The 15,935-nt window shown below is 52.2% G+C and overlaps 6 protein-coding genes across 6 annotated transcripts; 3 read left to right on the forward strand and 3 right to left on the reverse strand.

Annotated features, from left to right (window-relative positions):
• Window positions 1–177: 177 nt before the first annotated feature.
• On the forward strand, window positions 178–1,818 carry IAQ61_004086 (uncharacterized protein; the record flags this gene model as incomplete). The annotated part of the gene is made up of 1 exon (XM_003838692.2): window positions 178–1,818. The coding sequence occupies one exon, from the start codon at window positions 178–180 to the stop codon at window positions 1,816–1,818; it is 1,641 nt and encodes a 546-aa protein (XP_003838740.2).
• Window positions 1,819–2,364: 546 nt separating this feature from the next.
• IAQ61_004087 (uncharacterized protein) lies at window positions 2,365–4,005 on the reverse strand (the record flags this gene model as incomplete). The annotated part of the gene is made up of 2 exons (XM_066096200.1): window positions 2,365–3,190; window positions 3,320–4,005. 2 exons carry the CDS (start codon window positions 4,003–4,005, stop codon window positions 2,365–2,367), a joined length of 1,512 nt encoding a protein of 503 aa, XP_065953518.1.
• A 1,591-nt stretch (window positions 4,006–5,596) lies between these two features.
• On the reverse strand, window positions 5,597–8,689 carry IAQ61_004088 (uncharacterized protein; the record flags this gene model as incomplete). The annotated part of the gene is made up of 1 exon (XM_003838695.2): window positions 5,597–8,689. One exon carries the CDS (start codon window positions 8,687–8,689, stop codon window positions 5,597–5,599), a length of 3,093 nt encoding a protein of 1,030 aa, XP_003838743.2.
• Window positions 8,690–9,068: 379 nt separating this feature from the next.
• Window positions 9,069–10,046, forward strand: IAQ61_004089 (uncharacterized protein; the record flags this gene model as incomplete). Its single annotated transcript, XM_066096201.1, has 2 exons — window positions 9,069–9,303; window positions 9,748–10,046. Coding segments are annotated over 2 exons (534 nt in total), but the record flags the coding sequence as incomplete, so codon positions are not given.
• A 1,803-nt stretch (window positions 10,047–11,849) lies between these two features.
• On the forward strand, window positions 11,850–12,728 carry IAQ61_004090 (uncharacterized protein; the record flags this gene model as incomplete). Its single annotated transcript, XM_003838699.1, has 2 exons — window positions 11,850–12,165; window positions 12,232–12,728. 2 exons carry the CDS (start codon window positions 11,850–11,852, stop codon window positions 12,726–12,728), a joined length of 813 nt encoding a protein of 270 aa, XP_003838747.1.
• Window positions 12,729–12,752: 24 nt separating this feature from the next.
• On the reverse strand, window positions 12,753–15,279 carry IAQ61_004091 (uncharacterized protein; the record flags this gene model as incomplete). Its single annotated transcript, XM_066096202.1, has 8 exons — window positions 12,753–13,324; window positions 13,374–13,554; window positions 13,611–13,783; window positions 13,831–13,979; window positions 14,026–14,150; window positions 14,203–14,762; window positions 14,813–15,009; window positions 15,068–15,279. The coding sequence occupies 8 exons, from the start codon at window positions 15,277–15,279 to the stop codon at window positions 12,753–12,755; spliced, it is 2,169 nt and encodes a 722-aa protein (XP_065953520.1).
• Window positions 15,280–15,935: the final 656 nt, after the last annotated feature.

The raw sequence follows: 15,935 nt of genomic DNA on the forward strand, positions 1-15,935 counted from the left end.
CGGTATGATCGTGATCGCGCCTCCCAGGGTTCGCTCTTGCCTTCACCATGCCACTACCCAAGTTAGTGTCAGTGCGCGCAGCAGCACAGCTATAAAACCTCTGGCTTTCTCTCGTCCATCGTCCACCGACCTCGAATACCCAAAAGCCGACTTCAAATTCGGCTTTTCCAGTCTGTCATGGCCAGTTCTAGTGTCGCTCTCTCGACTTCGTCCCGTCCCGACAGCCATGACGACTGCGATCTTCACCACTCACCCCACGAAGGTTATTGTTATAGCCTGACGAATGCGAGGAAGATTTGCAAGCTCCGTGCGAAAATCGAGACTCCGGGTTACCTACCTGCCTGTAATCTACATGCCTGGCTGAAGCAGAAGTCTGGCCACTGTCAAGCTGTTGAGGATTGCGGGCAGCTCTGCAACCGTCTTGGGTCGCACAATCCTCCGTACCACCTGTGCTTCAAGCACGATGAAGGTTCAAACACGCTTCCATGCCACATTTTGCGTCTACCAACGGAATTGCGGCTGATGATATTCCGCTATCTCTTCCCGGAGTATGTCTCTCACCTCGCCCATGCTCCCCAACCGAAAGTGGCTATACTCAAAGTCAATCGTCAGCTATATCAAGAAGCCTCTGCAGTGCTATATCAGGAATCTCGCTTCGAGGCACTCGTGGCTTACGACAGCGTACGTCTACAGGGCAAGCAGTGGTTTCGATCGCCTTGCAACAAGAAGGATGACAGGGATTTTTCCATTGACTCCATGCTGTCTCCGATCAGTGCTCGACGCATAAAGAACTTGGAGGTTCAAGTCAAAATTGGTGAGCACTATCACCGAGCGCCTGCAAGTATCGACTCACGTGGCGTTACGAAAGAAGACTACCATCTGTACGCTACACGAGATAGTGTCCGCAAACTTGTCGGACTCCTTGTTGGCCAGGCGGACACCGCTTTGGAGAAACAGAACGCCCTCAAGCGACTCAAATTGACTGCAGCTGTGCACCAAGCTGCGTCGTGGGAGCCTGAAGAAACTGTTTTCGCAATCTTCGTTGTCTTGGAACGTTTTAGTGCTCTACGCGGCATCGAGAATGCAGAACTGATGGTTGAAGCTATTGGTCAGTCCTGGGCAACAACGGCCGATAAATCCGCAGAATTTACCGATAAACTACTGAATAAGAAGACATTTATTCAGCTCAGAAACAGATGGGTCAAGACGGTGCAAAAACCGGGGCCAAGTGTACCCATGGCGAAGTGGAAGGACCCTGCGCTTGCGACTGCTTATCGTAAGATTGAAGAGTTCGCACAGCTCATGCACAATCGAGAGGCACAAGGTGAGAGACCATGGCCAATGGGCGCCTTCTACGACATCAGGCGGCCATTACATCTTGCGCGAGTGGCCTATGAGCGTGACGATATGGATGCTCTCAAGAGCATTCGTGAAGCTATCACGATCCGTTGGGTCAATGCACAACGCCATCAGCAACAGTCTCTCCAACTCATGGCCGATAGTATCGATCGCATGTGGGACGGTGATGTAGATGAAGATGACGAAGCGACTTCCATGAAACCCTCTGTTCTTTACCGGGATGCCTTTGAATTTGGCACGGAAGAGCCGATTGCCCAAACGCGCAAGACAAGTGCACTCTGGGAAGAGCTCGATGCCACGGACTGGGCACCAAAAATTGGATCACCAGGCATCAATGTCATGACCAAAGGGGTGTTGGTCAGGATTGAACAAAAGGCTCGCAATCTGCAGTGGATTCGATTGAGGACCCCTGCTATCATACGTCAGATCTGGGCAGCGCAAAAGGCCCTGGAGGCATGATCAGGCACGTACGTCTGCAAAGCATGGCCCTTGACCGCTCAAACATCCAAAACAGAGGTATTATTTCCTTACAACCTTTGGCCGCGCGCTCTGCCACTTATCAAGGAGACTGTTACCATGGGAGTCGACTTTCTCGGTTAGATTACTTTGTATGACTCTCTGTAGATGACGCCTCTGCGTTTGCTGGCTCTCGTTGAACCTGAAGAAAACTATTTTTCAAATACTTTTCTGAGATGATTGTTCTACTCGATCATGACAAACGAAAGGTGATGAACAAGCTGATCTCGGCCCAGACCTGCCGAGTATATTCTTTTGTCCACGAGATGATACAAAGGTATAGCGAGGGCAGTTTGAACCTTGAAATCGTGATGGATACGATTAATGAATGATGTTAGAAGATGTCATATGTCATCATTACTTTGTGTCGAGGATGAGTCATCCCAAGAAATGAACCCGAAGAAGATAATCACAAAGGATCCAAAAGTCTCCAAAATCCTTTTTGCCCATGCAATGTCAATTCACTTGCTTCAAACCCCCACACACCCCTTACAAACCCGGCCTTTTCCTCATGCCCACCTCCAAGCCCAACGGTTTCCTCAAAAATCCCTCTCTCGTCTCCATCTCCCCCTGTCTCAACTCAAACTCATACCGCCTGAATACAGTGCTAACAGTAAGGGCCAACTCCATCTCGGCCACATTGCGTCCCACACAAGACCTTGGTCCATAGCTAAAGGGAACAAACGCCGCCTTTTGCTGTTCGGTAATCTTCTCCCACCGCTCCGGCCGAAACTCTTCCGCATCCGGGCCCCAAATCTCGGTGCTATGGTGAATGGTGTACGAAGGCACAGAAAGCACAGTGCCCTGGGGGAAATGGTGGCCGCAAAGCGTGATCCCCGGCCCCGGCGGCACCACGCGTGGCAAGCCCATGGACGAGGTGGAATGGATGCGCATTGTCTCCTTGATGACGGCATCGACGTACTTTAGATCCTTGACCTGGGCAAACGACGGCACCGTGTTCCCGTCTGGTAGGGCGGCATCGAGCTCCTCCTGCAGTTTGCGCACGACGTGCGGGTTGCGCAGGCAGTGGTAGAGGATCGCGCAGGATGTGTTGGACGTCGTGTCGGAGCCGGCGATGAGTTGGGTCAGGGCTTCGGCGGTGAGTTCTTCGCGACCGAGTGGTGCGCCGTGTTCGTCGCGGCCCTGCATGAGGCGGGCGAGGAGGTCGACGCGGTCGGAGGGTGCTTCGAGTCGGGCACTCACGCGCGCAATGGCCATGCCGGCGAGGTCCTCAATGGCCTTCATGCCGTTGCTGAAGAAAGGGTCGGGCAGGTATTTGGCAAAGGGTTTTAGGGCGGGGAGGCAGCCGATTGTCCTGGGAGGGGGTTTAGTGTTTTGTTGGAGGCTGGCTGGTGTGGTTGGGGGTTTGGGGTAGAGATGGGAGTGGAACGGGAGTGGAATGGGATGAATGGGACGTCGACAAGAGACAAGGAAATAAGCATACCCAGCAACCTCACCCCTACGGTTCAAAACCTCAATCGCAGGCGCATATGTGGGCTTCGCGTCCTTGCTCATCTTGACCTCTGCCTCATCCCTGCCCTTCTCCAACATGCCAAAGGGGGCTCCAAACGCCAAATCGCCAATGACATCAAAGGCCAGGTAATTGAACCAATTCAGTGCATCCATGACGTGCCAGCCGCCCTTTGCCCCCTCGGCAAGCCTGTCCCATTGCCGCTGCAACTCCTCCAGATTATGATGCATATACTGTTCGAACTGGCCGACGCTCTTTGCACTAAATGTATGGGCCACCGTCTTGCGCTTGCGCGTATGTTCCGCCCGGTCGCGCGTGTTGAACAAGCCGCGCCGAATGGAGACAAAAGCATCGTAGAATTCGCTTTTGAGGAAGCCGTTGCCGTGACCATAGATGAGGGGGATGGCGTCGGCCGAGGCGACGCTGACGTGCGAGGGTTGGATGCGGACGAGGGGGCCATAGGTCTCGTGGGCTTTGTGCACGGCGAGATAGCGTCTTCCGCGGCGGGCTTGGTAGAGGAGCCAGAGATTTGAGAAGGCGGCGGGGAAGGGAGCGGGGATGGAGCGGATTTGGTGGGCCCGGAGGTAGGGGAGGAGGTAGAAGAGGATGGGGAGGAGGGCGAGAGTGTAGGGGCTCAGGAGGAGGTCGAGAACGGCCATTTTGTATGTGTGTGTGCTTGTCGGTGGAAGGGTTGAGGTGTATTGAGATGGAGGGTGTTGGTGTCGTTTCGTTTCGTTTCGTGTTGTCCTGTCTGTCGTTTGTCCAGATGAGAGATATATCCTTGATATACCACCGACGTAGTAGTTACTGGAGCGGACCGCGCTTCAGTCTCGACAATAACCTCTGTAGTCCAACTTCAACAGTTTGTAAGAGTTTGGCAAAAAAAAAGGGGGCGGAGAAACCACAGTCTTTCCAATACCGTACTTCTCATCATCAAGAAAACCTCGACAGAAAAGAAAGGCCTACCTCTTTATACTCAGCTCCCTCTCACCCTCAAAGCCACCTCCACACTTTCCAACCACAATCCTACCCGACAGACATACCAACCAACTCAGGCGCAAACGTCACAATCCCTTCCCCTAAACCCACCTCACAAAGCCGACTCGAGGCTCCGAGTTCCCCTGGCGCTGGCTGGCGGGGCCACTTGAACCCCGCAATTGCCCTCCCAGGCAACGTCAGGCCCGAGTTTGGCCCGCGAGGTCTTGGCTTCGGCTACTTACCGTGACATCTTGGCGACTGCTTCCGGTTTGCCCGAGGATTCTGCGATGAGGGAGGATGGATTGGGTTGGAGATGATTAGTATGACTATGACTATGATCTATGTAATTAGTATGGATACCGTTGATGTCTTTAGTATGGATACCATTGATGTAATTGGCGTGGCTCCCGTTTATGTGATTAACATGGCTATGCAGACAGTGAGCCCCAGTGGTAATATATTCGGGGGTTGGCGCAGGTAGGTAGCCCAAACTAAATGGCTGGAAAGATTTTGCCCATCGGCACGGAAAATGAACACCGCCGATCGGAGCAACATATATCCGACGTTGTCTTATCGCGAAGCAGAAGTAGGATCGCAAAAAGTTACGCGCACAGACGCAAAAAGGGCCTACTTTGCACTTGTACCGTGCAATGTACTCTTACAGGCGGTATTCTTCTTTCTAAATAGTCCTAGGAACATTTTACGTTACTTCTTGGGTTTCTTTGTTAGAGTGTACAGCTGTAATTGCTAAGATGACTTCTGCAAATTGATTATATCAAGGTAAAATGATGTCTCTCTGGATACGAAGATGGGCTTACGAAATCGTGGAATGGGGTGGGGGGGAGAGAGTGTCGATGTTGAGTGCCGTCGGTTTTTAGAGGGTTTGAAAGGTCGCATTTCTTGCGGAACCTTTTGCTGTATTTGGTAAAACTGTCGCCAGCGGCTTTCAGAGGCAAACCGAGATGAGACATCATCAAGATGACGATTAAACATAGCATAGGAAAAAAAGCCCATACAGTAAGCAGCAGAGATTTTTCTTGCATATAAGTGTAAACGTCTAAAGAGATGATTAGATTACACCATCCTCAGCACACCATGACCAACGAGCTACTGCATGTGCACAACAGAGAACATACCCCAAACAATACATCATCTCCCTATGCTTCCATGCCAACGCGAAAAAAAAAGAACAAGACTCCCAATGGTATCATGTGAGCAAACAAAGGCAGTCCTCGTTTCTGTATCCTCCCATTCCAACAAACATGAGCTTGATTAGTTCTCGTCATCGTCCGAGAAGAAGTTCATAATCGCCTTGACCGCCAACGGGCCCAGCCCATGCGGCGGATAACAAATATAACTCGGGTCGTCGACAGCACCCAACTTTTCACGGAACTCAGTCTTGTTGGTAAGCTTGAGTTCTGTGGAAATCGCGTGGTAGGCCCGGCTGAGAACTTTGACCCGCGTGCCTTTGACATTGTGGCCGGGGCTGAACTTGGAAGAGGCACCACCACCAAAAGTGACGCTTGTTGCGCCCGTTGATGCGACTGCCTTGAGCGCGTGTGTCACAATCTGCTCTATGGCGCCAGAGGGCGCGTTGGGGAAGTCAAGGGAGTACTTGACTTGCCAGCCATGGTCTGGCGAGAGTTGGGCCATGGCGACAAAGGCGCAGATTGTGCCATCGGGCGTATAGGCGACGTGATATTGACGGTGCTCCTCATCTTGCCAGGGGTGGATATTGGTCAAGTGCACTTGCTTGCCCTTGCGGTTCCTCAGCCAGTCCTCAACACGGGCATCCACCTTTGCCTTGACGTCTGCTGGCGGTGGTGTGCCCAGTGGATAGTCAATGATCTTGACGCCCTCCTTCTCGGCGTGGCGAATCTTGCGTTGAATGTCACCATCCTTGTCAGCGGGATTGTGCACTGGATCGACGCGCTGTTCACCAGTGACGGAAAAGGTCCGCCAATTGAATTTTGTAGCCAAGACTTCCTCAGCTGCAGCACCTACAAGCAACCAAAGAGGCTTGAGATTTCGCTCCTTTTTGATGTACTTGAGGTACCCCGTCATGGTCTTCAGATACTGCGACTCATGGCAGAGAGGATCACCGACGGTGATGGCATAACCGTCAACAGGTACGAAGCCGACGGCTGCACCCGTGGACTCGTCGCGCCAAATCTCTGTGCGCGGTTCAAGCCATGAGGTATTCGTAGCGTCGCCGTAATTGGCAATGAGCTTCTCGATGGGCTGTAGATCAATCTTGGCAAACGCCCGATCTTGTCCTTCCCATGGTGGGTGCATGGTGCTTGCTTCTGGATGACGCAATTGCTTGACAACGGGCTTTTCTGGCAAACTCTTGGGATCACGGGGGAACATGGAAGCATGTCGGATATTGCCAAGACTCATCATGAGCATGAGAATACGCTCGAGGCCGATGCCACCTCCACCGTGCGGTGGGGCACCCCATTGGAAGCCCTGAATGTACTCCTCCATGGAGCTGGGGTCAATCTTAAGCTTACGCATCTTCTCAAGCAGCATGTCAGCATCATGGATACGCTGACCACCGCTGAGAATCTCTTGACCTCTGCAAAAGATGTCAAAGGAATTGGTGACGTTGGGGTTGTTTGGATCCGGCATGGCGTAAAAAGGACGAGCGTTGACTGGGAACTTGTCGAGAATGTAGTAGTCGGTACCAAGCTTCTCTTTGATGACACGGCCGAGTTGCACCTCATCCCTCGTGCCCAAGTCCTCATTCTCATCTAGCTCTTTGCCCTCGTCATCTCTCCATCCAGATGCATTTAGCATGCGCACTGCCTCGGCAAATGGAAGGACGGGGGTTTCATCGAGCCAGACCAGGTCCTCGTGGGGAAAATTCCTCTTGATGGTCTCGACTTCGGGTCGGTATCGCTCGTAGATGCCCTTGAAGATGTTCTTGAACGTGCGATCCAGCACACGGAGGACTTCGTGATAGTGCTCATCAATCTGCATTTCCAGATCGAGGCCAGTGTATTCGGTCAAATGGCGGTAGGTGTTGCTGTTCTCAGCACGGAAGACCGCACCAATCTCATAAACCTTGCCAAAATCGGCAGAAATAGCCATTTGCTTGGCCAATTGAGGGCTCTGCGCTAGGAAAGCGCCTCGTCCAAAGTAATCGATTTTGAAGACACTGGCGCCCGATTCTGTGGCACCACCTTGTAACTTGGGAGTATGGATCTCGATGAAGCCTTCCGAATCGAGCTGTTGACGGAACAGGCTACAGATGCCAGACTGGATGCGGAAAATGCTCTGCGAAGCTGTTGACCGCAAGTCGATGATGCGGTTGTTCAAGCGCGTGCGGTCTGCAATCCTCACGCGGTTGTGTCCCTCCTTGTGGTCGGGCTTGGCGAGATCTGCTTCGACATCGGCGCGAGTGACTTCAGCCTCGTTGACGTTGAAGGGCAGATGGTCGGTGATGGGCGCTTCCACGTGCATGGCGTGGACCGAGACTTCGACGTCGTGTATGGTGGCGCCAATCACTTCGCCCTGCTTGGCCTTGGGTTCCTGAAGAATGCCCTTGACGAGGACGACGGTCTCGGCATCGAGATGCTCGGCCCAGTAGAGAAAATACTTGGAGATGTCTGCATGCTCCATCAAGACACCCTGGATGGTGACGAGCTGCTGGCGGAAGATGAAGAAGACGAATTTGGAGCTCATCTTGCGCAGGTGGTGGATGCGAGCACGGAAGATGACCTCCTTGCCAACGTCCTTTGCAGAGAAGTCTTGGAGATTGTGGCGCGGCTCATGTTTCCACGGTCCAGCGTACGAGTTGGGAGGCACGAGGCCGTACTTGGCCTTTTGCTCGGGAGACAACTCGGCGTCGGCTTGGGCCTCCATCTCTCTCCTCCTGCGCTCAAGCTCCTGCTCCTTCTGCCTGGTCAGCTTGAAGCGCTCCTCCTGCTGGGCTTGCCTCTCATGTTTGCGCAGTTGGTTCTTGGACATGGGCTCGCCCTCGCGGTTCAGGGGATTGGCCTCGTCTCCAGAAGAGGCATCGCCAATGTGCAGCCTTTCCTTGACGGCGCGGATAGGGCGCGCGTGGTGCTGGCGGTTGGGGCTGTCGGTGCGGCGGTGGAGCAGGCCGCTCAGGGAATTGCGCGGCGCATCGATGCTCGTCCTGCTATCCGAGGGCGAGACGGCGTCTTTGCGCTTGAGCTCGCCACTAGCTCGCTGGCTGCTGGCGCCGCCGGAAGAGCGGGTGGTGGTGCTGGGCGACTGGCATCTGCCATTGAGTGTTGGCGGGGGAGACTTGAGGCCGGAGTCGTCGTCGGAAGTCGAGCCTGGGCTGCTGTGCAGGCCCGTCTTGACTTTGGCTAGGGCTTTCTTGAGGGAACCCATTGTGAAAATAGAGGTAAAGGGAAAAGGTGAGGGTGAAGGTGGTGCGAGAGCAGTGCCCGTGGGTGCGGTGGTTAGACTACCTGGCGCAGCGGAGGGGCACGCAAGACGCGGGCGGGGTGCAAGAGTGCAGTTTGGGGTTGGAAGGGAGTGAGTGGACGAGGGAGGATGCAGAGGGCAAACAAAAGAATTGTAGCAATCCAGTGTCTGGCAGGACGTTTGGGCGGGTTGGAGAATAGTCTAGGAAGGCCCCGGGAGCGGGATAGGTTGGGCATGCTTAGGAGGGGAGAGGGGAGGGGGATGGGAATGGCCGGAAAGGCGAGGAAGGGCGATGACGAAATGGTTATGGCTGCCGAAAGCGGCTCGTTGCCTGCTTAGAGTACTGAGCGCTGCAAAGCTTGTGTTACCCTACCCTCCTCCTCCTCCTCCTCCTCCTCCTACAACATCAACCGTCGCGGCGACGCAATCTGACGTCAGCCAGACGTCTCCCTTTTATAGTACTCCTAGAGTAGAGTACTCTGTTCATTGTTTCACACTGGGACACTTTCACTCTGGCTGGCTGGCTGACTGCTCTTCAGATCCATGGTCGGTCAGTCACATCCGCGGGCACCGAGATCGTAAGAAGGCGTGACATCTGACATGGCCTTGGTTGAGAGAGTAAAGGGTGGATTATCGTGTATTCGTCCGCGGCAATTCCTCTACTGTGTGTGATGCAATGTCTGTGTACTCTATGCATGTTGCTTGTTTCCGCCCTTTGCACACAAGCAAGGCCTCGCCTCGCCTGGCCGGCTGACAGACACGATTACGATGCATCTTTTCTTCCGTTGCCCGCCTTGCTTAGCGTACGAATACTACCCACTGTACTGTACTCATAGCTCCTCGTAGTTGTGCTTATTCACCATGCCATGGCTACTCTACTACTAACTCCTAGCTGCTGAAGCTTTTCCAAGCCTGTCGCCACGTTGTGTGTACTAGGGGTTGTGTGGTGCCTGTCCACCCCCAGCACCCTCGAGCCCAGATGCGTGTGATCGTCACATACCGGTACTTGTTGTACTCTACAGTACCATGCCCTGCACTACCTCGGCGCAAGCCACGCTTTGTAAGTAGTAGAAACTCTGGCCACTGTACCCGGTACTTCTCAAATCAAGGCAAAGGCAACACGAGGAAGCATGTGCAAAACCAACAGCTTCCACCATCCGTACCCGCCCCATCGTCAGCCGCACATGTCGACCGAAGCGGCAACTCTAGGCTAACCCGGAGGTCTAGTTCGCTGGCTCCCGAACTTCCGGTTGGCCTGTGGCGTTTCGCCTTGATCGGTCTCGATGCTTTCCAGGCATTGGCCTTGATGCGCCACTTCTAAAACTTGTGCTGCTGTACTGTGTAGATGCTAGAGGCTATGGCTATGGTATTGATCCTCTTGCCAGTCATGCGGTCTTTTGATAGCTTTCATGGACATTGAAGCTCTGAGAGGGTTGACTCTGTACCATGGAATGACAAAATTCGCTTGCAACTGCGCGCTATATTTGGCCAGTCTATCTTCTGGCATACATTCGGTACCATAGGGAAGTCGTGGTACCGTAGTGATTGGGATGGGCGGAAGGGCGGAAGTCAACGAGTCTAGATCTACCTGTCAGACAAATACCGGATACAAGACTTGCAATTTCGGTCCCAGTCAGCAACTCCTTTGTTGCCCGGCTCAATCTATTTTCTTTATTTCTCTGCGCAGATTACATGGAAAGATCTGTACTGAATGGAAATATGGTGTGCTTGCTACACAGTCCCCCTTTAACATAATACACCCGTGCCCTAAAACCTCCATCAAACACGTCCAAAGTCAATTCAGCCAGCCCAGCCAGCTGACATAGTACCTTGTTCTTGTTTTTTTTGCGCTTCTTTTTGGCGCTTCTTTTTGTGTTTTGGCGTTATCAAAGGTCTTGTGTGGGTGTTGTGGCGGTACCTAGGTGCCTACCGCTGGTAGCTTGACAATGCCATCCTGAAGTTTGAGCAAGCTACTGTTACCATAACATAGGCTATAAGTTCATGTAAATAAATAGATAAACTAAGATACACAGCGATGCAGGCATACCATCGATAACAACAAAGTAATGCCCACACATGTTCAAGAGTAGACCACCACCGTCATGGCCAGGACAGGTAGGCTGTACCCCGGGGAACATTTCTTCCCTACCGCTTACGGTAGTCAAGCATGATTTCGCGCGCTCAGAACTGTTGGGCTATGTGTAGATTGGCTTTGTGTAAACATCGCAATACCTACATGTCCAAGCTACGTACTAGGATTGCGTCTTGATATTGTGACAAGATTTGCGAATTCATATTTCGATCATCTAGTCTACAACTACATACCCCCCTCTCCTCTCCTCTCCTCTCTCCTTTAACCCAATCTCCTACCCTCTCCCATCATTCCCATGTACAGCAAATCCCACACCCCGCATCACACATCACATATCACATGACCCAATCCAGCCAGCCAGTCAGCCCCACCATCTAATGTACCATCTACTGTACCGGTACCCTCTCCGCCCAATCTGTAGAAGCCTCCAAGCCGCACAGCGACAGTCGCAACATACCTACCGTACGCCATGCAACCACAGAGCCATTAGCACCTCCCCCCCCCTAAAAAAATAACCCCCTCACGGCAACACTACGCACGCCGCCAAGTCACACCACACTTACCGGCACTGTACAGTACTGCGGTACCTACCCCGCACCACGCTGCGGGGACGCCACGCGCAACTGAGATTTGCGAATGCCCATTGCCACGGGCACGGAACTATCGAGGCTTGCTTATGGTGTCGAGGCCTTGTCCGGTTTGGACATCCGAGGCCTTGTTGGAGCTATGGGATCGACATGGTGTACTTTAGGTTCGGGCGCGACATCCGTGGTTTACTTGGGGTGGTTTAGTTCGGGTTGGGGATAGCGCTGGGTGAGCATGGTAGTGGGACTCGGGGGACAGGTGCGAGTGCTGGAGGAGTGGGAGAGTTGTTATACGGGCTTGGTCCTTGTGTTTTTTGGGGGGGGACATATGTTTTGGGAGGTTGGAATTTGTGCTTGTCTTGTTTTTTTTTGGTGGATTCCTCTTCTTGTGCCTTGTCTTTAGGAACAGAATACACCTCAATTCAATCCCCACCACCAACGTTTCAACATGCCGCGCACCATCGCCGCCAACAATCTTCTCGAGAAGGCGTCGCAGAATGCCATCTGCACTGCCTTTGGCATTAAAATCTCGCCCGACACATCCATAGTACACATTGCCAAAGCGGCAGGCTATGATTCGCTGTTTATAGATCTCGAGCATACCGCTCTAACGATCAAAGATGCAAATCAGCTGTGCATCACTGCGATATCTGCAGGCATCGTCCCCTTCGTTCGCGTGCCCCATGAATGTGGACTGGGATTCATGCAAAAAGTGCTTGATGTAGGCGCCATGGGAATCATCGTACCGCACATCCATGGAATCGGTAAGTACAAAATATAGACTCGACGTCTGGAGATACAGACATTAGCCAAGACTAACCAAAACATAGATGATGCAAGACGCGCCATTCAAATCTCAAAGTACCCACCACTGGGTAAACGATCCATCAGCGCCGGCTTCCCACACCTCGAGTTTGCCCCTGTCCCCACGTCACAACTCGTGCAGGAGATGAACGAATTCGGTTCAACCGTCTTCATCATGATTGAGACGGCCGATGCGCTCGAGGCGGTCGAAGATATCGCCGCACTTCCCGGCTGTGATGTTCTTCTCGTAGGATCCAACGATCTCGCCAGTGAAATCGGCACACTGGGAGACTGGGATGCGCCCAAGTTCATAGAAGCACTGCGGAGAGTGGGCGCGGCGGCAAAAGCACACGGCAAGCTCATGGGTATCGCCGGACTATATCATCGACCAGACATACTGAAGACGGTGATCAATGACTTTGGGGCCAAATGGATCGTCGGCGCACAAGATGTAGGACTGCTTTTGCAAGGTGGTCGCGCAAATTCAGATCTGCTGCGGAGTCTAGACGAGGGCCGCAAATAAATCCAGGGAAAGAAATAAAAATTCTCATCTGAAATTTCGCACAAGGTGTCGCTCGAATTGCTCCCAGGCCGTCAGGCCGGCTTCGTTGAGCATAAAGTCGCTGTTGAAATCAAAGTTGAAGCCATCAGCACCATCCCACCAAGCATTGTCTCCTGAAAGAGAGTTGCTCATTGAGTCACTAGGTCCTTCGAGGGAAACCAGAGCTTGCCGCCAGTCAAATTCAGTTGTGCCTACAGTTCCGTCCATGAGACTGTGTTCTGACGATACCATGTGACCATTTGGCAAGGCAGCTGTCGGAGCGGTGTTTAATTCGGAGTGATCCATATTCGTTGATGCAGCCTGCTGTGTATGAAGCCCGGTCGGCGGTTCTGATGCCCCTAACATTATGCCTAGATGCTCACAAACCTGCTGAACGTCTTTGAGTCTTCGTTCCGCTGCTTTGTTGCCATTCTCGGCAAGAAAACGTAGGATGCTCATTGCAGCCGCAATACCCTGGATTCCAGACTGAGGACTGTCCGCCGAATGTGTACTCTCGACTAGTACAAACACAAACGCGGAAGAGATGGCCGCATCGAGGTCAAAGAACCCAAACTTAGCTTTGCTTGAGTGTCAACCTAGTGTGCAAATGACAGACGGGATGCTTACCTATCAGATTTTGCCTCTTCAGAGCGTGCAGAACGTCCAGGCTTGTGCCAGCAGCATCTATGCAATAAGTGACAAGCTTCTTCAACACAAAATTTTCAGCAAACGCGGTCCCAAGCTTGCTGCCCTCACGCTTTACTTTGGCAAGGTGGAGCAACACGGGTCTGGTGGCAAGTATCATAGACTGCAACAAGCAATGGATCAGCAGCGTTTGTTCCAATAGGAAATGATCGAACATACTTGTGAAAACATCAAACTCAGCGTCGCACCTGTTCTAGTCAACGATAAAGGTGTTGATAGGTCAGCTTTGCACTCGGGCGCCATCTCCCTCTCCAACTTGAAGAGTTCTTCAACAAGGCTCTCAATGGCCTCTATGAATTGCCGGCTTGTTCGATGACTCGGACTATAGACGTCTGTCTTGCATTAGTGAGAGGCTCGATATGGAAAAAAGACCGCTCACTTTGAAGAGTTTTCCCGGTTATCCTGGCGAGCTTGACATTGGCATCCAAGGCGGCGACGGCAGGGAACCCCGCAGCATCTGCCGGCAGATCCGTTGTTATGTTCTCATCGAGGACACCGACTGGATTTCCAGTGGCAGCAGCAAGTCGCCTGGTGGTTGTTAGTGTGGAAGTGAAGACCTGCAAGCCCGTGTTACCTTTCTTGCATGTAGATTGTCCACCATAAGCGATTTCGATGCGTCTTTTCAGAACGCTTCAGAGCGTTCCCTTCTGCGCCCCGGCAGAGACCATGCATGATGCTTAGCCGTAATGCGACTCCGGCCTACAAGATCTTGTTATGCTGAGATACAATGACGACGTACAGACTCACTCACATAGATGTACGCATCGTCCTTGCGATCCGAGCATTGCAGAAAAAAAGCAAAAAGGCCCATGGTCTCGATTGCCAATACGCCCGCTTTACGCAAGGTGCATAAAGACGGGAGATGACTAACGGCGTGCAGAAAATACTCTGCACCTGGGAAAGACGATTCTCCCTGTAATTTCCCCTGAAGGAGGATCCCCAGTGCAAATACCATGAGCATCTGTACGTGTTGAAGACTAATGATTGGATCTGCATCTTGATCTCTGTCGTAAAAACTAGAAAGGTTGTCTGAGAAAGCTCTCGGGTCGATAAGGTGCTGAACACTTCCAATTGAACTTGAGACTGTGTGAAGAAGAGCGTGGGCCTCATCTTCGTCTGGCCACTTGATGTCTGATACTCTACTCCGTTGACTGGTGGAACCTTCGTGCTCGAGTTTATAAGCATCGTCTGCATTATTGGCCGTAACCATGTTCGGGTAGAGCAAAACAGGTGATTTCGAATCAGCCGGTAACTTTTTGATTCTGGATCCAAATTCATGGCTGGATGACATGGCGGGCTGGGAATCAAAAGCTAATCACCATCTTTAGCTGAACTTCTTCCAGTTGCACAGTGAAACGTACGGCTTGTCATTGCGGCGGTATCTTGGTCTGTGCCAGCAACCTGATCTGCGGCCGTGGCCTGAGTTACAGCACTGACCTGATCAGAGGCAGTGACCTCGACATGCTCACGGGCAGGGCTTCGATATTGCTGCGGAGCGGGATTACTCCCACTACTCTTCGTTACAAGTGAAGCCCTCCTCTCTAGATCCTCGACATATCTAAACATGATGATAAGCATGGCAGCCATATCAACAACTTGCTGTTTTCCACACTTACGCAACGAAATACATCTTCTTCGGCCCCTGTTCCAAAAAATTGCAGCTCAGTCCCCGTTTAGCGCAATATCGGCACGGCTGATTGCCACAGCATTTGATCTTCTTCTCCCGGCATGTTGTACAGGCTTGTGAGGTCCGGGCAGCTTCTCCCACTAATGTTGCAGACGCATTCGCAAGTCTGCTTCTCTTTGCTGGAGGCTCTGGCGATGACATGATGCTGATATTGTAAGAGTATTCAGGAGATGCTTATGGACGTCACAGCTGAAAGAGATGGATGCACTTGCTGTGTCGGGCCGTGCACCCAACGTACGCTGGATACCGGTACGGTAGTCCGTGCGCATCTTCACCACATCGGGTTGGCATGGAGCTAGAATCCTGCTGTTGCATATGCCATCTAAGCATTTCATACATACGTGGTAGATGGTAGTGGATGGTAGTTGTAGAGTAAAGGCCCTGAATCATTACGTCTTTTATTTCCACCCCCCCTACCTACCGTAGCTGTTTTATACCCAACAACCCAATTTCACCCTTTGACACATTAATACGCTACTAACCCAGCAACCCGTACCTACATGGCACAGATACCGGTAATACTTAAAACTAATAATCGTCCATCAGACCACACTATCGCTCCTCCAAACTTTCACAGACGACCAATGTTTCACAAGTCTCCCATCCTGCTTTCCAAAGAGACTTTGTAGCGCATAAAACTGCACACCACAGCGTTCACTCAAATCGCAGTATAATGGGGAGGAATAAGGTTCTACAGGTAGTCCGTCACAACGAAGGGCACACTGATCCAGTCAGTGTGTAACAACAGCGCAAAGTCAGAAATAGTCGTTAAAATTCTTCGCTTGCATTTCCCCCCT

The sequence above is a fragment of the Plenodomus lingam genome (genome assembly GCF_022343315.1).
Source record: "Plenodomus lingam strain CAN1 chromosome Unknown contig_19, whole genome shotgun sequence".
Classification (NCBI taxonomy): Eukaryota; Fungi; Ascomycota; class Dothideomycetes; order Pleosporales; family Leptosphaeriaceae; genus Plenodomus; species Plenodomus lingam.